At 41.0% G+C, this 24,185-nt stretch overlaps 1 protein-coding gene across 1 annotated transcript in view; it reads right to left on the bottom strand.

Moving 5' to 3' along the window:
• SMG6 (SMG6 nonsense mediated mRNA decay factor) overlaps positions 1–24,185 on the bottom strand; it is a 214,777-nt gene that overhangs the window by 190,254 nt on the left and 338 nt on the right. Inside the window, exons 2-8 of the mRNA XM_081109365.1 lie at positions 19,886–21,626; positions 19,150–19,342; positions 18,570–18,680; positions 10,519–10,625; positions 10,185–10,263; positions 5,556–5,666; positions 4,936–5,148 (exon numbers count right to left, since the gene is read on the bottom strand). Of these exons, the coding sequence (XP_080965491.1) occupies positions 4,936–5,148; positions 5,556–5,666; positions 10,185–10,263; positions 10,519–10,625; positions 18,570–18,680; positions 19,150–19,342; positions 19,886–21,626 (2,555 nt within the window). The remainder of the gene's footprint in view (positions 1–4,935; positions 5,149–5,555; positions 5,667–10,184; positions 10,264–10,518; positions 10,626–18,569; positions 18,681–19,149; positions 19,343–19,885; positions 21,627–24,185) is intronic.

Below are 24,185 nucleotides of genomic sequence, written 5' to 3'. Positions count from 1 at the left end.
ACAGAATGACAAGGAATAAAAGTTAAAGACCAAGGCAATCAATATCATTTAGTGGGTGAAAGAAGCTGAGAAAGTTAAATAAGGAGAGGCCAAATAACAGGCAGTAGGAGCTACTGAGGTATGGTCCAGTATGAACCCCAAAACATACATTCAGAGGAGTGAAAGAGAAGGTTTGGTAAGAACTTGGCCAAATATACAATGACATTTCTCTTGCCTGAAGACATTTCTACACATAGCACCAAGCATGTTGTAGGTACAAAAGTCACAGTTGGTTGGGGAAAATGCTAGAAATGGTAAACCAAATCATGCCAGAACACAAGAAGTTTGAGACAAACATCTATCCAAAGCTCCCATTTTCATTTGTTCATTCTTCCACAGGAGACACACACATTATATACTATCCAAAATTTAATAGAACAATCATGTCTGAGAAAATCCTCAGCAGTTCTAACAGAAACCCTTGCTTTTCAAGTGTGAAAATTATTTCTGATGCTGTAATTTAATATCCTTAATTAACTTCCTATGAGCAACAACTCATTTGCTAAGCGGTACTCTCTTCTGATTTCCAAAGGGAACTGAGGTATAGCAGAAGGCACATCCACTAAATAAGGAACAGCTGGAACCCTGGTGACATTAGATTTGAGTGGCCTAATTGCTAGTGTAAGAGTTTAAATGGGAGTCTCAATAGTTTAAGAAGATGCCACTTACAGTTGAGGTTGGCAGTCCCTCCCCAGGTTGCATGCTCAACCCAACTGCATCTCAAGGCTGAAAATCAACAACCCACAAGCTTTCCTCCTGTAGGCATTCAAATTCAGAGAGAGATCCAAAGCCCATCCTTGGCAGAGAGATAACAGACTAGTTGGGTTTTACTATCATTACTAACAACCATCTGAAGCCAAACTTTCTGTTTCTTATTCAAAGATCTCAATTTTAGTAGTTTATGCTAGAAACTATAGGAGTTGTCAAAGGAACAATTCCTATTATGGCTAATCACCCAAAAAGGACAACTAAAATGAACAAACAATGAAAAGCATATATTTAAATTACACACCAGTTAAATAAATGATATACATCTTCACGATGGAATATCATGTAGCCATATTAAGGAAATATTAAGAAAAGATATTCTTAGACAGTGGAAATATAGTCAGTAACTGCTATCCTGCTTGTTTTGAAAATGTGAATTCATGCCACTGTGATCAACGTATTAGGGAACAATATGACCATAACACAAATTTTACATTTGCTTATGTGTGATGTTGTTCATGAGAAACACCAGATAAACACAGAAAACTGCACCCAACTGAACTAAGCTGCATAGGAATACACAAACAGCTATCGCAGTTCACCACATGAACTCATGTTATGAGGCACACCTATCCCCATTTGGTGTTACACCTGCCCACCTAATATCAGATAACCCTCCTTCCTTCACTTCACAATAACTCAGAAGCTGCAATCCTTCTGAAGCCCACTTCTATAGGAAACTTCCTACCTTTTTCAAGATAGTACTTACATTATTTCTTAACCAATAAACGTATAAAATTGTACAACTGTTTTATTAGATTCATATCTTTTTTTTTTTAATGTCACTGCAGAAGTTCTTGAGTGTCATTTCCCTAACCCATTTTCCACATAAGCTCTGTGGTTTTTATTGTGTGATTTTGCATAGTGCAGTGATTTTTAGAAATGTGTTACATTACAGAACTAACTATTATGTCCAATTGATAATTTAAAAAAGCAAACTGCAGATTAGTATATGTAGTATAATCCCATTTTATTAAAAACATATATTTCATGTGTCTACAGATATGTATGCATACTCATCAATGCTTACAGAAAAGTCTGGAAGAACCTCCTGCAAACAGTTAATAGTGTGGTATCTCTGAAGGCAAGAATATGAGAGACTGTCACTTTAAACTTTAAGTATATTTTTGTTTGATTTAGATACAATGAATTTGGATTACTTCTGCAATTTTAAAAATTCCTTTTAAAAAACAAACAATATTTCCAATACTAGAAGTACAGAAAAGAGTGATCATTACACCATTTGATTATATCATCGCCCTGCTTAACACGTTAAGCGCCCAGTCAGTCACCGGGTGACTGACACTATACTTTCCATCCGGAAGACAAAACAGGCTGGGTGCTTAACATATTAAAATTCTCAATACTTGAATGCAAAGTTCTCAATATTTATGAAGGACCTGGCCCCTCCTACCTTCTCCAGCTTCATCCCTCACTGTTCTTCCCCTCATTTATATATTCAATTAAAATTTATTTAGAATCTTCCATATGCAGGCACTGGGGATAAAGCAGTGAAAAGTAGATACAAATCCCACTCTCATATAACTTAGAATCTAGCAAGGGAGAGACTTTAACCAATAACAAAACTGTACTTAAAATTGCTTAATAAGAAATGTGACATTAAAAAGGGAAAACAGGCAGGCTCAGGGATCGGGAAAAGCCTCCCTGGAAATGGAAGTGATACTTATGCTGAGGATTTAGGATACGTTAAGAATGGGACTGATAAAAAGGGAAGAGCATTACAGACAGAATGTGCAACAGCCAAAGGGCCAAAAGAGAGCTTGGGCCCTTCAAGGAAGAAGTCAGTATGGCTGGAGAACAAAAGAAAAAGGAAGAGAGGTATAAGATAAGGTTAGAAGCAGCAGAAGCTAAATTATGTGGGGCCCATAGAACATGCAAAGAATTTTGCACCTAATTCTAAGAGCAAACAGATACAATTAAAGGCTTTCAAGAAGGGAAATGACATGATCCGAAATGTGCATTCAGAAGCTCATTTGGGTTACTGTCTAAAAAGAAAGGCCTAAGGAGGGCCAGAAATAAATGTGGAAATGACACTAGGAACTTCTATCAATAGCCTGTGGATTACTAAAATGATAGCCTGGACTAGGATGGTGGGAGTGGAAACAGAGAAAATTAAATGGGTTCAAAATTCTGTTAGTAGGTACATTCAACAGCTCTTGGTATTGACTGGATGTGGGGATACAGGAAAGGAAGGGATAAAGAATGACTCAAGTCTCTACCAACAGCACTTCTCATATCCTAGCCTCCAGCCATACTGAACTACTTGCAGTTCCCTAAGCCCTCATGCCTCTTTCAAGCCTCAGAGTGGAAATGCCCTTACATCATCCTTCAGCTGCAAAATGCTTCCTCATCTCAGCCTTCCCTAACCATGCCCAGATTAGGTGCTCTAATTGCGTGCTCCTGCAGCTTCTCACACTTGCCTGTATCATAGCACTTGGCACACTGCATTATGATCATACTAGAGGCCTGTTGCACAAAATTCGTGTGAGGGGAAGGGGGAAGGGTGTCCCTCAGCCTGGCCTGTGCCCTCTCACAGTTCCTCAGGGGATGTCCGCCTGCTGGCAAGGAATCTCTCACCCTCTTTCAGGTTAAACCCTTCACTTGTGCTCTGAACCCTACTTCCTTCCCATCCTCTGCAAGGACCTCTCCCTGCCATCTATTTCCTTTCTTTCTGAGATCTTTAATCTATTTATCATTGTTTTCTCCTCAAGTAACTGAATCAACTCTCATCTATAAAAAGATATCTTTGCCTGACCGGCATAGCTCAGTGGTTGGGTGTCAACTTATGAAACAGGAGGTCACAGTTCGATTCCTGGTTTTGGACTCGATCCCCAGTGGGTGGTGTGCAGTAGGCAGCTGATCAATGATTCTCATCATTGATGTTTCTATCTCTCTCCCTCTCCCTTCCTTTCTCTGGGATCAAAAAAAGCTTTTTTTTTTTAAAGATACTTTCAAATATCTTTATCTCTGACCTAGACTACTCTCCTTAGCTTCAGACATCCGTTAGCCTCTAAAACTCTCTAGTTCAATGTCCTACAGAAATTCCAACATGCCCAAAACTAAACTTAGGCTCTTCCTCCTAAAACCAACTCCACTAAAACCAACTTTATTCCCTGTCTCAGAGAAAGGACCATCATCCACCCAGTTTCTAAGTCAGAACATCCGGTGCTACTTTTATTTTAAGTTTTTTTAAAATTGATTTTTAGAGAGAGGGGGAGGGAGAGGGATAGAGAAATAGAAACATTGATGAGAGAGAAACATCATCCATCGGCTGTCTTCTGCACACCCCCTACTGGAGACTGAGCCTGCAACCCCGGCATGTGCCCCATCAGGAATCAAACCAATGACCTCTTGGTTCTTGGGTCAATGCTCAACCACTGAGCCACACCAACTGGGCCAGGTGCTACTTTTAACTCCCTCTTCTCCCCTAGCTTCTCATGTCATTCAGCTAATAAAGACCAGTGCTCACCTTTGGATTCTACCTCCTTAATTTACCTCATATCTACTCACATCTCCCCATCTCCAATGCCATTTCCTGGTTCAGATCCTTTTCACATGTTAGATTATTATAGCATTCTCCTACTATTCTTATTTCTAATCTTACTCTTCAACAAATTTTCACAAGCAACCAGAGTTATATTTCTAAAATACGTATCTGACATGTTATTTCTTTACTTAAAGCATTCAATAGCTAGCTCTCCACTACCTTTAGGATAAAGGTCAAATATTTACTGCATGATCCTTCAAGATCTGGTCCCAGCTTACGCCACCACCCACTCTACTATGAATTTTATTCTCAAGGCACAATGAACTACTATGCTCTCTCCCCCTTACTTCACCAAAATCCCATACAGAATCCTAAAGCATCATAATGATGGCTCAAACCCAAAGCAGCAAAAAATTCTTATCCTATAATAAGTAAATATTCATTTAAAATAATTACTTTTACAAAATTCTACAGTACCACATAGTGGTGAGAGAGGGAAGCGCATAATAGAGATAAAGGAAGTGTGGTGAGGTAACTGTACAGTGCCTCATAGCTGTGTGTACCAGGACACCCACACTTAGTTAGCTCATCTTGCTGATTATATCCCTCCAGGAACTTACATCACTGGGGCTCAGGCTGCCCAGCCCATTCTCCTGCTCAGAATCCTTCCCAGACTCAGTGCCCTGAGAGGACCGGGGATTGGATGGATGAATCCAGATCTCCAGGCGAGTAGTGTCATCTCCAACATGCCGGAAAGTAGATTTCTTTCCTTTCCGCCACTGGTCAGGGTTCAGTTCCGATTCCTCGTGTTGCTTTTTTTCCATCTGTTCTGCCTATACAGCATACAAACATACAAGCTCAGACTCTTCTGGGATTCAGTTAATAAAGACAAGTGCTCACCTCATCTGAGTATGTTGACCAAGAACTATAAAAAGTAAAAATTTTGCCATAGTTCCAAAATAGCACAGCTTTAAAAAAAAAGGGGGGGGGGGGAGAGGGCAGAGTACCATCTGCTTTGTCACATAAAAGTTACTGATTCTATAAACTAGATGCTATGGAACATGCACATTCAAGGACCCCAGAGAGTTCTTCTAAAGATGAGTTTGGTTCTGCATAGGGACTGACTCCCATCAGCACAGCCCCCTTAAGCAAATTTTTAGTCATTCCCTTAAGAACACAGAGGCACTAAGAGAAACACATTCTCCTAGGAAGGAATGATCCTGCCTGCAACCCCACTCACCTTTCGTTTGGTCTCTTCAAACAAGCTCATGAGACTCTCCTTGGCAGTCAGGATAGGGTTGCTGGCAGCTAAACTGCGCATATAGTAATACACAGCATCAAGCTTCCTCCTCTGTGGAAAGAGGCCAGAGACACTGAGTCAAACAAGTTCTTTTCTGAGTCCAGCCTAAATCACCTGACCCAAGAAACCCTAATATCTCACCCAAACTGTGCCCCAAGCTGTAATTCCAATAAGAAAATGAGAATGTTATCCATGGAAGAAGCCATGGCAATTACATCAGAAAGATCTCTTCTTACGCAATACCTTATATGCGGAGGTGCTCTAAGAGCCAAGTACTCAAAAGGAGGGAAAAAATAAAGAGCTCATAAAATATAAAAGTCAATTATGTTTTGTTTTTAAATAAAAAATGTTCAACTCGCTTAATCCGTTTGGCTCAGAGGATAGAGCGTTGGCCTGCAGAATCAAGGGTCCCAGGTTCGATTCCGGTCAAGGGCATGTACCTTGATTGCAGGCACATCCCCAGTGGGGAGTGTGCAGGAGGCAGCTGATCGATGTTTCTCTCTCATCGATGTTTCTAACACTCTATCCCTCTACCTTCCTCTCTGTTAGGAATCAATAAAATATATTTTTTAAAATAATGTTCAACTCCCCTAATAATTTATAGTTTTTTAAAAATTATTAATAATAATGGCAATATTAAGCATAACTAAATATGAGGTAAGTGATCAGCACTTCATAGATATTATCTCAAAACCTAAGGATACTGCCACATATTTATATACCTAAAAGAATTGAAAGCAGGATCTTGAATAGGTATTTATACACTCATGTTCATAGCAGCATTATTCACAATGCCCAAAAGGTTGAAGTGTCCATTGAGAGATGAATAGATAAACAAAATGTGGTATATACATTCAACTGAATATTATTTGGCCTTAAGGAGGAAATTCTAATACAAGCTGTAACATGAACGAACCTTGAAGATATAATCCTAAGTGAAATAAATCAGTCACAAAAAGATAAATACTATATGATTCCACTTATATAAGGTACTGAGTGTGGACAAATTCATAGAAACAGAAAGTAGAAGAGTAGTTGCCAGTGGCTGGAAGGAAGGGAGAGTGGGGAGTAGCTGCTTCATGGGTATAGAGTTCCAGTTTTGTAAGATGAAGAGAGTTCTGAAAATCGTTTGAACAACAATGTGAGTGTACTTAGTATTACTCAACAGTACACTTAAAAATGGGTAAGATGGCCCTGGTCAGTGGCTCAATGGTTAGAGCATCAGACCACACACCAAAAGGTCACGGGTTCGATTCCCAGTCAAGTGCACATACCTGGGTTGAAGGTTCGATCCCTGTCCCCGGTCGGGGTGCATGTGGGAGGCAACCAATTGATGTGTCTCTGTCACATCAATATTTTCTGTCTTCCCGCCCCTCTCCTTCCCTTCCACTCTCTTTCTTTAAAAAAAAAGACATATCAAGCCATGAAAATAAACCTAAATTCATATTGGTAAGTGAAAGAAGCCAATCTGAAAAGGTAATATCCTGTATGGTTCCAATTATGTGGAATTCTGGAAAAGGCAAAACTATAGAGGCAGTAAAAATATCAGTGATTGTCAGAGGTTCAGGGGATGTAAGAGGGACAACAGGTGGAGGGTGGAGCACAGGCTATTTTTAGTGCAATGAAACCATTCTGTATGATACTATTAATGGTAGATACATGTCACTATTCATTTATTTGTTCAAACCCATAGAAAGTACAGCAGTTAAATTGAACCTTAATGTAAACTATGGACTTTAGTTAATAATAATGTATCAATACTGGCTCATCAATTATAACAAATATAGTACACTTATGTAAGATGTTAATAATAGGGAAAATTGAGGGGGAAGAGAAAGTTGAGAGAATATATGGGAACTCTGTACTTTTTGCTCAATTTTTCTATAAAGTTAAACTGACCAAAAGAAATAAAAATAAAAGCTATTAAAGAAAAAAAAAATCCCCAAGTTGGGGAAGGGGGAAAGTCACAATAAGATATTACTTCACACCGTCCAGCCAGCGTGGCTCACTGGTTGAGCATCAACCTATGAACCTGGTGGTCACGGTTAGGTTCCTGGAGGGTGTGCAGGAGGCAGCTGATTGATGATTCCCTCTCATCACTGATGTTTCTCTCTCTCTCTCTCCCTTCCTCTCTGAAATCAATTTTTAAAAAAAGATATTACCTAACAGGGTGGTCATATTCAAAAAAAGAAAAGAAAAATAACAAATGCTGGCAAGATTGTGGAGAAATCAAAACCATGGTACATTGCTGGTGAGAATGTAAAAGGGTACAGCTGCTATGAAAAAGAGTTAAACACAGAATTATCATATGACCCAGCAATTCCATTCCTAGGTACAGACCCAAAAGAACAGAAAACAGATATTCAAACAAACACTTCACAAAAAACACTGTTCACAATAGCTAAAAGGTGGAGACAATCAAAATGTTCAACTGATGAATGAATAGTAAAAGCATTGAATAAATAAAAGTGATATATCCATACAATGGATATTATTCATTCATAAAAATTAAGTATTGATATGTTGCAACATGGTCAAAAACTTGGTGATAAATGAAAGAAGCCAGATATAAAAGGTCATGTACTGTATGATTCCACTTACATGAAACATCCAGAATAGGTAAATCCAGGGACAGAAAGCAGACTAGTCGTTGCCAGAGGCTGGGGCTTGGGAGGCATGGGGAGGAATGGATATGGAGTTTTCTTATATGGTAATGAAAATGTTTTGGAACCAGACAGAGTTAGTGATTGCACAATGCTGTTAATGTACTAAATGCCACTGGATTGACAAAAAATTATTTACAAATACCTGTAAATGATTTTATGTTATATTAATTTTACTGCAATTTTTAAAGCCATTGAGGAAAGATTATATTTTCTAATTAACAAGAAACATAGCAATTCATTCAATTACAAAGAAGAAAAACTAGAAAAGACAAGAAATGAGAAAGAAGGAAAAACAGAAGATAGATGAGAAAGGAGAAAAATAAAGCCACAAAGGGGTGTGAAAAAAAAAAACAGATCACAAAGAGAACAAGGCATGCTCTCACTTTTGGGAGATGCCTGTACCTTTCCTGTGCCCCTCTCTGTCAGGGGGCGAGGGGGGTGGGAGGTGGGGGTGGGGGGAGGGTGTTACCTTGCCTTGCCCTCTCCTAAGTTCGAGGGCCTTTCTTTTGCTTCGGTAACTTATATCCTGAACCTACGCAGCCTAGCTAGCTCAGTTCTACTACCTCTGAAACTTTCTAAATAAACTTCCTCTTATAATTTGAGTTCTTGGCTCTGAAATCTTTCTTTGCTCATCTCAAGAACCAAGGCCCAATTTCACCACCAGTAACACTTCCAAAGAAGTATCTATCTTCAGGCCTTCCACCACGGCCTGGAAATGACCTCATTCAAATGAAGATAGTTCCTTGGACTGTGCTCAAGCTTCCCCATAAAAGCCCCGCTGAAAGAAAAAACCAACAAATCAACAAACAAAAACAACAAAGAGAACAGGAAGGAGGTAAAAAGTGAAGAGAGATTCAATCTATTCTGAAGGAGTGTATCAGTAAACCACATTACTTAATAATTTCAATCCATAATTATTAGGCATGTCTTTGAATCTTTTGTGAAATAAAGGGGAATAAAAATTACTAACTAAAACATTATTTGGGCAATGAATTAACAGCAATGAATTACAGCATTAACAAAACTCTCCCTGATAATGATCTTGTTAGCTGCTTCTTATACTAGAACAGGGGTGGGCAAACTTTTTGACTCGAGGGCCACAATGGGTTCTTAAACTGGACCGGAGGGCCGGAACAAAAGCATGGATGGAGTGTTTGTGTGAACTAATATAAATTCAAAGTAAACATCATTACATAAAAGGGTACGGTCTTTTTTTTTTTTTAGTTTTATTCATTTCAAACGGTCTGGATCCGGCCCGTGGGCCGTAGTTTGCCCACGGCTGTACTAGAACCTTTGGTACCTACCATTGGTCCCCACCCTTTCTCCTTCCTTCAGCTTCCTCACTAGAAGCTGTCAGATCCCAAGGTTCTCTGTTAGAGCCACACTTAGAGGAGTTTGGTAAGATCCAGAGAAGTATGATTTGGCATTTACTGTGTTTCTGCTAAGGAGACTCCTTAGGTGAAAAGCTAAGAGGAATAAGGGAATGATCTAAAGAAAGGAAACAAGGATCTGAGTACCTGGGGCTACTTGAGGACTTTAAGAGGGAAAGGGAAAGGGAGCTTTATTTTCCTTCCAGAAATAAGTAACCTAGTTCAACGAGATAGGGAAGGGAAGCAAGGCAAGATTCAGAGCAGAAGCCTTGGTCAAAAACAGTGCTTTGGCTGGAGCATGAACATTCCCCAGGGAACTTAATTGCAATGAAAGTAGATGAAGTATAGATCCCTGACAACTTATCTCTAAAAGTAACAGTAACAAAAGAAGCTTGAGGATGGAAGACATAAGGGAATATACTTTGTATTCTAGCTAAATAGATGAAATCTAGCTCCAGAAGCCGATGCTGTCAAAATCTGTATTTCTAAGATACTGCCTGCAAAATTCTTCCCCTCTCCAGAGGATTTCTTACCGTATACACTGCCAGCAGAGCCAGCTGGTTATAGGGGCGCCCATTCTTGGGAGCAATGTGCTGGGCCTTCAGGTACCAACTGGAATAAAAAAAAAGTTTTAAAAATGCTAGTCCCATATCAACCCTTTCCCAATTCATCACATGATAGTCCTTACTACTTAAGACATAAGCTTTACTGTTAGATGTAACCCTGAAGTGGTAAAGTTTGGCTAAAGAGACCAAAAAGGACACCTGAAGGACATCCGTATAGAAGCTCAGGTAACCCATTGCTCTTAATAGGGCTTAGCTTAAAGCCACACAGGGAGAGAAGCAAATGAACAAGAGGCAAAAGTACCTGCGTGCTTTCCCGTAGTTTGTTGTGTCATTGGCTTGTTCCCGATACCTAGCAATATCTCCTTGACAAATCATACATCGCTGGGCACTGATCAAGGCATATTTTACCTTCAGGAAAAATAATCAGTTAATAGCATACCCAAGAAACTCTAACTTCAACCCCAAAGTACAGGGAAGGGGCCAAAATGACAGAGCAGCATCAAGGCACTAGTAGTCCTCAACAAAGTAAAAAGTTTTCAAGTCTAACCTTGACTAGCAAAAAGAAAATAGCCAACAGTGTGATAAAAAAAATTTACTGAGAAAAAGTAACAGAAGGAAGAGGGGCCATTTTTTTTTTTTAATCCTCACCCAAGGATTTGTTTTTATTAATTTCAGAGAGAGGAGAAGGGAGAAGAGAGAGGCAAAGGGAGGCAAGCACATCAATGTGAGAGAGAAACATTGATTGGCTGCCTCCCATACACGCCCTGACTAAGGATCAAACCTGAAACCTAGGTATGTGCCCTGACCGGAAATTGAGCCTGCAACCTTGTGGTGTATGGGATGATACTCCAACAAACTAAGCCACCTAGCGAGGGCGAGAGGAGCTCATTCTTATTTCAAGTCCCAGGCAAATGGAAGAAAATATTCTGAAACTAAGAGTCAGGAGGCCTGACTCTCCATGTAATAGTTGTGTGATCTTAAGTAGGTTTTTGGGACTCAGTTTCTTCATTTGAATGTAAAAAACACCTATTCCATAGGGTAATTGAAGGAAATAAATATAAAATACTTCACAAATTTTAAAGCGATATACAGACCCTGGCTGGATAGCTTAGTTGGTTAGAGTGTCATCCCGATATGCCAAGGTTGTGGGTTCAATGCCCAGTCAGGGCACATACAAGAATCAACCCAGGAATGCATAAGTAAGTGGAACAACAAAAATTGATGTTTAACCCCAGTTTGATTCCTGGTCAGGGAACATGCCTCGATCCCCAGTAGGGGGCATTCAGGAGGCAGGCAATCAATGAGTCTCATCATTTATGTTTGTATCTCTCCCTCTTCCTTCCTCTCTGAAATCAATAAAAATATTTTCTTAATTTTTTGATGTTTCTCTCAAATCAATAAATAAAAAAATAAAGTGATATACAAATATTAAGACAATTACTTACTGTTCTCTTTCTCGCCTCAAACTGTTAATATCACCACATTGTGTTACTGCATTACATCCCCTTTGCAAAATAACAGTTCCCTAAACAGTAAGTTACCCTTTACCAAATGTGCCAGGACTGTGTAGTTACATACATACTAGAGGCCTAGTGCACAAAATCTGTGCACTCGGGCGGGAAGAGGGGGGGGCCTCAGCCTGGCCTGTGCCCTCTCGCAGTCCAGGAGCCCTCGGGGGATGTCTGACTGATGGCATAGGGAGCAGGCCTAAGCCATCAGTAGGACATCTTTAGTGTTGCCGCGGAAGCGGGAGAGGCTCCCGCCACCACCACTGCGCTCCCCAGCTGTGAGCCCAGCTTCTGGCTGAACAGAACTCCCCCTGTGGGAGCACACTGACCACTGGGGGACAGCTCCTGCGTTGAATGTCTGCCCCCTTGTGGTCAGTGTGTGTCATAGCGACCAGTCATTCTGCCGCTCAGTTGATTTGCATATTAGCCTTTTATTATATAGGAGGACTAGAGACCTGGTGCACGAATTCATGCATGGGTGGGGTCCCTTGGCTTGGCCGGCGATTGAGGCCAATCAGGGCCGCAGGAGGTTGGCAGGAGGAGGGGCCGCAAGAGATTGGCTGTGGGTGCGCACTGACCAGTTGACCGGTCGTTCGGTCACTTAGGCTTTTATAGATAGATAGATGGATGATAGATGAGTGTGTGTGTGTGTTTGTGTGTGTATGTATATTACAACAGAGTAAACCCTCAGCAATCCTAAGACATGTGCCCAACCTAAAAACCTCACTGAGGAACATCACTTCATAACATGTAATTCCACTCCACCCCACACATAAGAAATTACGGTGTCCCTGAACAAAAAACAAAGCTTCAAGGCAAGTACATAACGAACCCTCAGGAAGGCTCATTTACTAGCTAAATAACTAGCTCCTTGCACACCAGCCTCCTAATACATAACTCAAACATGTGCCTCAGCAAAGTTATATATCACTGTCATCCACCTTCAGAGTCCTGACTATCCTACACATTATATGAATGAACACTAAAAACCCTTGGTATTTAACTGATTAAGCACCAAGAAAACTAGTTATATCTCCATACTACAGCCACTTTGCCGTCTCAATGAGGGGAAGAAAAAAAACTGCCAAAGTCTCTCCACTATCCTCGCAATGAAATCCTAGATGATCAAGCCTCTGCTCATTTATTCAGCACCATTACCCCCCTTATTCTCTGTGCCATATCAAACTAGACTTCTCAGTCCCGCTAACACACCATGCTCTTTCCCACTTCAGGACCTTCACATATATTGTTCCCAATCTCTAGAATGTTGTAGTTCTTGCATCTTCACATACCCCTTCACCTAGCTAATGCCTCAGGTGTTTAGCCTCAGCCCTCCATGATCCTCTAAGCCAGCGGTTCTCAACCCGGGGGTCGAACGACCCTTTCACAGGGGTCTCCTAAGACCATCAGAAAACACACATATAATTACATATTGTTTTTGTGATTAATCACTATGCTTTAATTATGTTCAATTTGTAACAATGAAAATACATCCTGCATATCAGATATTTACATTACGATTCATAACAGTAGCAAAATTACAGTTATGAAGTAGCAACGAAAATAATTTTATGTTTGGGGGTCACCACAACATGAGGAACTGTATTAAGGGTCACGGCATTAGGAAGGTTGAGAACCACTGCTCTAAGCCCTTTTACAGTGTATACCGCCTCCCCCCCCGTCCCCCCGCCCCAAAACACACACACACACACACACACACACACACACACACACAAAATCCTTTGCAGAAGTCACTGCATCTGCAATTACTAATCCAACATCTGCACTCACCCCTAATCAAATTCTAAACTTTAAGAGCTGGGATCATGGCTTTCTTGTTTCACACTGAATTAATTGTGTGTGCCTAGAATGGCACCTGGCATGTAGGAGGGACCCAAATACTTGCCGATTAGTAATAGAGCTTACGCATAGTAATTCATCAGAAGGAGCAGAAAGGCAAGAAGAAGCCGTTACTCCATAAATCGCACCCCTTTCTCAAATGAATCTTTTAATCTCTTCCTTTTCCCCTGGCACTTTCTTCTCTACACATAAATATGCTCCAGTATCTCACAGCTTAAAAAGAAACAAAGTTCTCTTGAGACTATGTTCTCTTTTAATACTATCTCCCCTCCTTGCCTTCATAGCCAAGACTCTTAAAAAGAATGGCCTATATTACTCTCATTATATGTACTACCCCACTTCTCATTTACTACAATCTGGCTTCCATCCTCTCCAATTAAAATAACTGGTGGGTGATAACGTCATCCAATTCAATGAACACTTTTTAGGAATCTTAGTATTTGACGACTCTATAGCACTTGACAATTTTATCCACCACCTTGAAATCTGATAATCGAACTCTCTGTCCAGCCATTCCGTCTCCCAATTTCTGCTTCAATTATCAACTATATATTGATGACTCCTCCATCTATATCACCAGCCCACCTCTTTGTCCTGAGCTCCAGACTGACCAGAATATTCATTTGTTCATTTTCAAGCTCCTCCACCTAAACATATCCAAAACTGAACTACCCTTTTACTTTCCACCCACTCTCCTAGGCCACAAACTGGGAGATGATCTAGACTCCTCATGTCTCTAATCTCATCAGTCACACCAAATTATCCAGTAGTCCAAGTCTATTTTCCTTATATTCTTCTAATCTGTTTCCTCTTTTCTACCTCCAATATCTCTACCTTCATTCAGGGCCACAACTTGACTCTCCTACCTCCACTCTTGCCCAAACTCATCTATTTCCCAGAACGACTGGCTGTAAAAATGAATCTATGATATCCATTTGTTAGAAATCAATCAATGTTTCCTCAGTGCTTTCAGAATAAAGTCAAAACTCTCCAGCATCATGCATATAAGCATAACCAATGGACATAAGACACTGGGGGGTAGGGGAGGCCAGGGGATTGTCAAGGGCGGGGGAAAAAAAAAGGAGACATACGTAATACTCTTTGTAATACTTTAAGCAATAAAAAAAAAAAAAAAAAAAGAGAGAGATGCCGAAACCGGTTTGGCTCAGTGGATAGAGCGTCGGCCTGCGGACTGAAAGGTCCCAGGTTCGATTCCGGTCAAGGGCATGTACCTGGGTTGTGGGCATATCCCCAGTGGGAGATGTGCAGGAGGCAGCTGATCGATGTTTCTCTCTCATCGATGTTTCTAGCTCTCTATCTCTCTCCCTTCCTCTCTGTAAAAAATCAATAAAATATATTTTTTTTAAAAAATTTTTAAAAAAAGAGGAAAAAAAAACCAAAAAACTCTCCAGCAAGATTTTATGATCTATCCCTTTCTACTTCATTAGCTTTATCTCCTGTACAGCCCAATTCCACATTACATACACCAGCATATTGAACTTCTTCCACTTTTCCAACAAGGTTTGATTCTCTCTCACTGTGCCCTGCATTGAAACTGCCCCTCTGATGTTACTCATGTTTCGAAACTCAACTTGACAGTCTCTATAAAGCCTTCCTTGACCCTATCCATCTAAATCAGATCTACTTCTGCCCAGCCAGTGTTGCTCAGTGGTTGAGCATCTAACCAAGAACCAGGAGGTTATGGTTCGTTTCCTAGTCATGGCACATGCCGGGGTTGTGGGCCCAATCCTCAGTAGGGGGCATGCAGAAGGCACCCGATCAATGATTCTCTTTCATCATTTATGTTTCTATCACTCTCTCCTTCCCCCTTCCTCTCTCTGAAATCAATAAAAAACATGTTTAATTTTTTAAAAACTTTAAAATAAATAAAAATAAATCAGATCCACTTCCTCCTATGCCCCTTCGACACTGTATATGTACCATCATAGTACTTATAACTACAATACAAACCATTTTAAAAAATCAAACACTTAGAGGCTGAATAGCATGCTATTAAACAATGATTGGGTTACCAAAGAGATCAAAGAAGAAATTAAAAGCATCCTGGGAACAAATGACAACGAAAACAACAATTCAAAATTTATGGGACACAGTGAAAGCAGTCCTGAGAGCGAAGTTCATAGCTCTACAAGCCTATCTCAGAAAACGAGAAAAAATGGTAATAAATTATCTAACCCTACAACTCAAAGAATTAGAGAGCAACAAGAAAAGCCCAGAGTAAGCAGAAAGAACGAATAAAGATCAGAGCTGAAATAAATGACACAGAAACCAAAATAAATAAATAAATAAATAAATAAATAAATAAAGCCAATACAAAAGATCAATAAAACCAAGAGTTCTTTGAAAGGATAAACAAGACTGCTAAACCTCTAACCAGGCTCACCAAGAAACAAAGAGAGAGGACCCAAATAAACAAAATCAGAAAAGAAAGAGGTGAAGTAAGAACTGACCCCACAGACATACAAAGTATTATTAAAAAATACTACAGCCCTAGCCGACTTGGTTCAGTGGATAAAGCGTCAGCCTGCGGACTGAAGGGTCCCGGGTTCGATTCCAGCCAAGGGCACATGCCTGGGTTGCAGGCTTGGTCCCCAATGGGGGGCGTGCAGGAGGCAGCCGATCAGTGATTCTCTCTCATCATTGATGTTTCCGTCTCTCTCTCCTTCTCCCTTCCTCTATGAAATCAATAAAGAAATATATTTTTTAAAAAAATACTACAAACAACTCTACTCCAACTGGACAACCTAGACAAAATGAACATATTCCTAAAAAAATACAATCTTCAAAAACTCAATCAGGAAGAATAAAAAAACCTGAATAGACTGATAACTACTGATGAAATTGAAGCAATAATCAAAAAACTTCCAACAAACAAAAGCCCTGGTCCATACAGCTTCATAGGGGGACTTTTACCAAACATTCAAAGACCTAAAACCTATCCTTCTCAGACTATTCCAGAAAATTCAAGAGGAAGGCACACTTCCAAGCTCTTTCTATGAAGCCAGAATTACCCTAATCCCAAAACTAGATAAAGACACTACAAAGAGAGAGGATTACAGGGCAATATACCTGCTGAACATAGATGCTAAAATCCTCAAATTCTAGCAAATCAGATCCAGCATTACTTTAGAAAGATCATACACCATGACCAAGTGGGAATTATTCCGGGGATGCAAAGCTGGTAAAATATCTGCAAATCAATAAACGTATTGAGAGACAAAAATCACATATCATTGATGCAGAAAAAGCATTTGACAAAATCCAACACTGTTTCTTGATAAAAACTCTCAGCAAAATGGAAATAGAGGGATTATACCTCAACATAATAAAAGCCTTATATGACAAACCTACAGCCAACATCATACTCAATGGGCAAAAACTAAAACCATTTCCCCTAAGAACAGGAACAAGACAGGGATGCCAACTTTCATCACTCCTGTTCGACATAGTACTGCAAGTGCTAGCAACAGTAATCAGACAATAAGAAGAAATAAAAAGCATACAAAACACCCAGAAGTCTATGGCTTTTTTATACACCAATAATGAACTCACAGAAACAAAAAAAAATTCCACTTATCATTACAACACAAAAATTAAGATACTTAGGAATAAACTTAACTAAGGAGGTAAAAAACCTATACTCGGAAAACTACAGGAAATTGAAATAAGAGATAGAGGAAGACATAAACAAATGGAAGAATATACCATGTTCATGGATTGGTAGAATCAACATCATTAAAATGTCCATACTACCCAAAGCTATCTATAAATTCAATGCAATCCCCATTAAAATACCAACAGCAAATTTCACAGACCTAGAACAAACTCTCCAAAAATTCATATGGATCACTGAATAGCTGCAGCGATCCTGAGAAAGAACAACAAAGTTGGAGGGATCACAATACCAGATTTCAAGCTATATTTCAAAGCCACTGTTCTCAAAACTGCCTGGTACTGGCACAAGAACAGACATATAGACAAATGGAACATTACAGAGAATCCAGAAGTCAACCCAAGCCCTTATGCTCAATTAATATTTGACAAAAGAGGCAAGAACATACAATGGAGTCAAGACAGTCTCTTCAATAAATGGTGTTGGGAAAATTGGACAGATACATGCAAAAAAAATGCAACTAGAACGTACACCATACACAAAAATAAACTCAAAATGGATAAAGGACTTAAACATAGACAGGAAACCATAAAAATCTTAGAAGAATCCATAGGCAGCAAAATATCAGACATATGTCATAGCAATATCTTTACCGATATAGCTCCTAGGACAATGGAACTAAGGAGAAAATAAACAAATGGGACTACATCAAAATAAAAAGCTTCTGCACGGCAAAAGAAACCATCAACAAAACAACAAGAAAGCCCACTGCATGGGAGAACATATTTGCCAATGTTATCTCCAATAAGGGTTTCATCTCCAAAATTTACAGGGAACTCATACAACTTTAAAAAAGGAAGATAATCCAATCAAAAAATGAGCAAAGTACCTAAATAGACACTTTTCGAAAGAGGACATACAGAAGGCCAAGAGACATATGAAAACATGCTCAGAGTCACTAATGCAAATCAAAACAACAATGAGGTGCCATCTCACACCTGTCAGAATGGCTATCATCAACAAATCAACAAACAACAAGTGCTGGCAAGGACGCGGAAAGAAAAGAACCCTCGTGCACTGCTGGTGGGAATGCAGACTGGTGCAGCCACTGTGGAAAACAGTATGAAGTTTCCTCAAAAAATTAAAAATGGAACTCCCATTTGACCCAGTAATCCCACTTCTAAGAATATATCACATGACAATAATTGATTTAATTGCCCTGTAACCCCAATCGGCTGTATCTTTCACTTTTGTAACCTTAACACCCAGCACAGTGCCTAGCACATAACTAACACTAGATAAATGCTTACTAAATAAATGAATAAATTTAGGATAAAGAAACTGGCTTACTGTCTTGCGTAATGGCTTGCTACGAATGGCAAGACCATCCATGTAGTCCTCCAGTTTGAACTTGTAAGTAACCTGGAGCTTTTGAAGCAAACTATCAAAGAAGTCACTACCCTGTAAAGAGAAAAAAATAAGGAATTAAAAAATAAGCTGAATCAGGCAGTTCTAACCCAATCTACCCACCAGAAACTTGGGCAAGTGACCTTTTCACAGTTCTACTAATGCTCAGTCATCTGATATAAAGGGGAGCATATACAGCACTAACTAAGCAAAACATAAACTCATAGCATAAGCCACTCCATGATTTTAAAGATATGAACACCTACACACACACTCTTTTCCCCACCCTCCCATCCCCACAACCCCTGGTTAAGATCTTCAGAAAGCTTCCAAGCTCGGAACTAATTCCAATTGTAAGTTATGGTCTCAAGGAAGCAACAGGAGTAAGGTAGGCCTAAACCCAAGAAAAGAGCATACAGTTTTTTGGTCAATGTTCTGTTATGTAGTATTTCATGTGGTAAAAATCCATCACAACTACAGCATGCTGAAGTCTTTTTCCTGTGGACAAAAAATGATGGTTTACCTCATCCAAGAGTTCCAACAGTCTGTTCCGAATCTGTTCTGGGTTATCAACGTTCGGATCCTTGAGAAGCTGCCTGAACTTCTCAATCACCTGATAGAAAGCATTCTTCCACAGGATCTGATCCACATTCTGATTATCAGAGAACTCAATATCTAACAGAATACAGCGCTCATATAGCTGCAGCAGTTCAGCTCTGGAATAAAATACATGCAACTTCTAGCTCCAAATACACCACAGAAAAGGCAAGACTCAAGATTTGAGCTTTTTGCAAATTAAATTTCTTAACAGGAAATCCAAAATGCCATCATGTATAATACTCATTCTAGCCTCCATTCTGCACACTATAATGCCATTTTAAAAACAGTTATGTCTAGGAAAGTAGTTTTTCCCCATATGCCTGAACCTAAATTTAACAGCTGACATAAGATCTTCACCACAAGTTTTATGGTGTTCATTTCTTGGCATTCTGGAAAGTCCTTTTCCATTTCCAGATTCCATGTTCTCTTAAGGTTAATTTTTTTTTTTCTTAAAGAGAAAGTGGGAAGTATAATAATTTCTAAGACTAGAAACAAAATTTTGTTTTTTTCAATTGTCCCTTCCTTACAAAAATCAATGTGAAAGGGAGATAACACCCAGTAGCTTACCTAATAAGTTTTCTACTTTCCTCAGCCATAGGAGCCTATACACCTCCCAGCTTATCCCCATTTCCTTCTAGCCAGGATGGAATACACCATACCTAAGCTGAGCCATCTTTTCCAGGCCCTCAGGACTGATGCGGTCCCTGGAGAGCAGGTTGCTGAGCTGCAGTTCCTGGTTATCAGCCACCCGGAGAAGCCTATGTAGTTCTTGTTGCTGCATGTTCCTCATGTGCTGCTCCATCTCCTCAGGACTCATGGTGTTGGCAGGGAGAGGACTACAAACATATTGTCCTGATGGAGTCGGGTAGCCTGGGTAGTAAGGTCCTGGGTACACACCATTTGTAGGGCCCACTGGGTACTGCAGAGGGCTATAGCCTGTATAAGGATACTGGGAGGCAGGGCCTGGTGTCCGGGGGTAGTAATAAGGGTTGTCAGAGTTTTGAAACTTATAGTAAGATGCTTGGGCCTGGCGTGAGTCACCCCAAGATGTAGGGCTGACTTCATCATCAGTGTCCAAGAAATGTAGCTGGGGTGTCTGGCTCTTTAGAGCAGGTTTCTGATCAGGATTGTTTGGGTCCCACAATCGTCGAGTGGTGCCTCCTCGGCCCCAACTCCGAGATCCCTTACTACCAGATCCAAATAATAGCCGAGGTCCCAAAGGTGTAGACTCTGGAGAACCAGCTGAATTGACAGTTAGGGTAGTATGGGCAGGCAGAATCAGAATGCCACGGCCACGACCCCGAAGTTCTTGTTTCAGGTTTTTGGACTCCTGCTTCTCAGAGCCTTTGCCCCCACTGCTCAAGCCTTTATCAGGCTTTAACCTATCCACATCCTCTCTAGCTGGCCTCACTATGGGGGAGTCTTTGTTCATGGTTTCTGCATCAAAAGTGACACGAAGAGTGCCTCGATTTTCTTTACCGTTGCTTTTCTGCTCTCCCTCCCCACGGCCCGAACAGTTTCTTTCTAAATGTTTCTTCCTTTCTGAGCTCCTCCTGGGCCCATCAGACTCATCAATTCTGTCCTCATCTAAGGAGTCAGTTGAGGACATAGACACTTGCTTCTTCAGTCGTGACCTCAACTTGGTCCTATCCTGGCGGCGGCGGCGACATCCATTATCAGTCAGGCCAGACCCCTCAGCACTGTTGTTGCTACCAGCTGAGCTGGTACTGCAAGTGCGGTAGCGGTTCCTTCGTTTGTCTGAGCGGGAATAGCGCTTTGCAGAACCAGGCTTCCCCTGTGCTGGGTCTTCATTCACTTTCTTCATCCCCTCCCCCTTTTCAATCCTCTTTCCTTTTTCTCCCTTTGCAGCCCTTACTCTGTCACAATTTAGGCTCTTTTGTATCTCATTTTTGTCTGGTTTATTCACAACTTCCTCTTTCATTTGCTCCCTACATTCATCTTCCTCTACTTTCAGTTGTTCTACCTGGTTGAGGATTTCTTCCTCATCCATCCTGCTAGTAGATTCTTTGGTAAGAGTCTGCATACGCCTTCCAGGCTGATAGATCTGCATGTCAGGTTTCTTTGTTTTCTTGATAATTCTTAGACTTCGATCCTCTTGTCCAGCAATTCTAGGAGAGGACTCCTGTGCCCGAATATTTTCTGGGTCTACAGGATCATTTTGCTGTTGGTTGTCGAGTTCCTTGCAGACATCTTTGATGAGCTGTGTACCATTTCCAACAGCTGAAGAATCTTTATCATTAACAATTTCATCCTTAAATTCATCACTCCCAGAGGGTTCTTTGATTTTAGGTTTATTCCTTAGTCGTGAAAGACCAGGCTTATAGATTTCCAGATCAGGGCGTCTATTATCTTTGCGTTGCCTGGGCTCCTTCATGATTTCTGTGATGTTGGAGAGTATTGGGGAGGAAAGAGTAGAAGAAAAGAATAAAGAAGGTGGGAAGGGGGTAAAATGTCATTCTGGTGAAGTAACAGAAAAGTCAAGCAAGAATTACACATCAAAATGCTATTATTGGTCCTGGCTGGGTAGCTCAGTTGGTGAGCGTTGTCCCCGATACACCAAGGTTGTGGGGCACATACAAGTATCAATGAATAAATGCATAAATAAGTGGAACGACAAATCGAAGTTTCTCCCCCCCCCCCCGTCTCTCTAAAATAAATAAAACTTTTAAAATGTTATTATTGATTAACAAGGAAGGAAATTCCTGCAGAAACAGAAATTCTACTAAGTCTACAATATTTGTTCAGCAACTGACAAAGCTAAGAACTTAACTGTGAACTCATGGAAACAGACAATAGTGCAGTGAAGGCCTGGGGAGGGGGCGGGGGCAGAGTGGAGGGGGCTAATGGGGAGTGGTGGGAGAGTGGACATCTATAATACTTTCAACAATAAAGATAGTTTGTTTGCTTGTTTTAAAAAAACCTTTTTTCTTTCTTTTAAACCTAGCAATAAACTTGGTTGCTTTTTCTCAACAATAAAGATAAATTTTTTTTTAAAAAAAGGGAGGAAGTGGGAGCAGGGAGAAGGTCAATGGGGAAATAAAAGGGTACAACTGTAATACTTTCAACAACAAAGATAATAAATATTTTAAAAAGAACTTAATTGTGTTGGAGTTACCTACACCTGAAGTAAGGAAACAAGAAAAAAAATAGTGTTACTCAAGTCATATTCAGATCCCCAAGACCCTAAACTTCCCCATTACTGTCGGAATAAAAGATCTCCAACCATTTCAGCAACAGGCTGCTCTCTATTATAGAGCCCTCAAATCCATCTTAGTCTTTTCTTCTGCCTCTAACGTTTTTCCAGGATGGCTAAGTCCTTTTAACATACCAGTAGGAAAGAAGTAAAAGTGGGATATGCATAACAACCATGGTCTGGACATCCCTGGAGAAAAAAATGGCAAGTCGATTTTGACTTGGCCAGAACAATCTTCTTCTTTAGGCTACCAATTACCCAATCATATACCTCCTGCCGAAGCAAACTGGAAGCAGTTTCTTTCACATTCTTCAACTCCACTCATGCTCACCAACTCTCTAACGGTAGCCAACAGAGTCATTCCAAGCAAATACTGCTCAGACTATCATCATTAGAATACTGAGACCAAGTGCTACTATGATGATGGAATATGAGAAGGAAAAAGTTCCATAAGGAAGCTTTCCCTGGAAGATGATGGGAATATTGTGACAGGCTCTCAAAAATACCAAAGACTGGGGCACCCAAGAATAAGAGCACAGGACTTCAAAAACCGCTGTCTGGGCCCCATGAACTTACTTAATGACACATAAGCAAGTCTCTATTTTTTGTGCCTGTTATCTTTATCTATTCAGGGGGACGACTACTACAAATAGCTACTAAAGCTTTCCGTGGAAAAGTGACAGGAATTAGTGAGATTACAGGGTACATAACATGAAATGCTATATAAAATCCTACTACTGTTCTAGAAACACCAATGTAAACAAACATATAATAGAAATGTACACCTATGTGTATAACAAAACAGAACAGGAAAAAAAAAAAACCACCTTGATGTTTTACTGCTACGGTGTTCTCAGAAGTTTAAAAGACTGTTCCAAGTCTGAATAAAGCAAAGCAGTTTAACTCCAGAACAGCTCACCCTCAGCAGCCTTTGTAACTTAGGTGAAGTGGAGAGAAGGGGAAGAGGGAGAAAAGAACCTGAATAAATCCAATTCAGTCGACCCATGAGAACCAGCCTCACAGGCTTGGGCCACAGGTCTGCAGAAGCCTCGCTACCATTCTACACAAGTGCGCTGCCTAACAAAGGGGCGGGGAGACACTAGAACCTTCCCTGGGCGCTTTCCTGGTGGGGCTGGAGACCTGAACTTGCCAGTTGAGCATTTTCTCTGAGAAAAACAGCTCCCACACACGCCAAGGCCCACCCCGAGGAGAGCCGACTCTCTGAGGTCCTGGACCCCTTCCAGTGGCCCATCGTCAGGAGCCTGCCTTGGGGGGGAAAGTTCGGCAAGGGGGAGTGCCAAGCTAGTCAGCCTTCCTCAATGTCCCCGGTTCCTTCTCTCCAACGCTCAACAGATGACGGGCCTGGGGAGGGGAGGATTCCTCGGGGAACGATACATGCCGGGGTCTCCGCCAGACCCCAGCGCCCCTCCTTCACGCGTCTCCTGGCGGCTCGGGACCCACGAGCCGGTCTGAGAAGACGGAGGCAATGGGGGAACAGTCACCTCCGCGGTCAGAAAGGGGGCGGAGGCAGGCACTCGGGTTGGACTCGTCTGAAAGGGGCCAGAGCCGCCTGAGCGGGACCCCACACCGGCCCCGGGGCTGGGAGGGCGGCCAGGAGGACCGCCCTCGGGCCCCCGCCCCCACTGTTGGGGGAAGGGGCGGGGGCTCTGAAGCGCCACGGACCGAGCGGGGAGGAGGCAGAGGAGGAGAGGAAGGCGGGGCGGGCAGGCCCGGCCCAGGAGCTG

The sequence above is a fragment of the Myotis nattereri genome, assembly GCF_964212035.1.
Source record: "Myotis nattereri genome assembly, chromosome: 16".
Taxonomy (NCBI): Eukaryota; Metazoa; Chordata; class Mammalia; order Chiroptera; family Vespertilionidae; genus Myotis; species Myotis nattereri.
The sequence above is the reverse complement of the archived record's forward strand: the minus strand, read 5'-3'. Positions and strand labels throughout refer to the sequence as shown.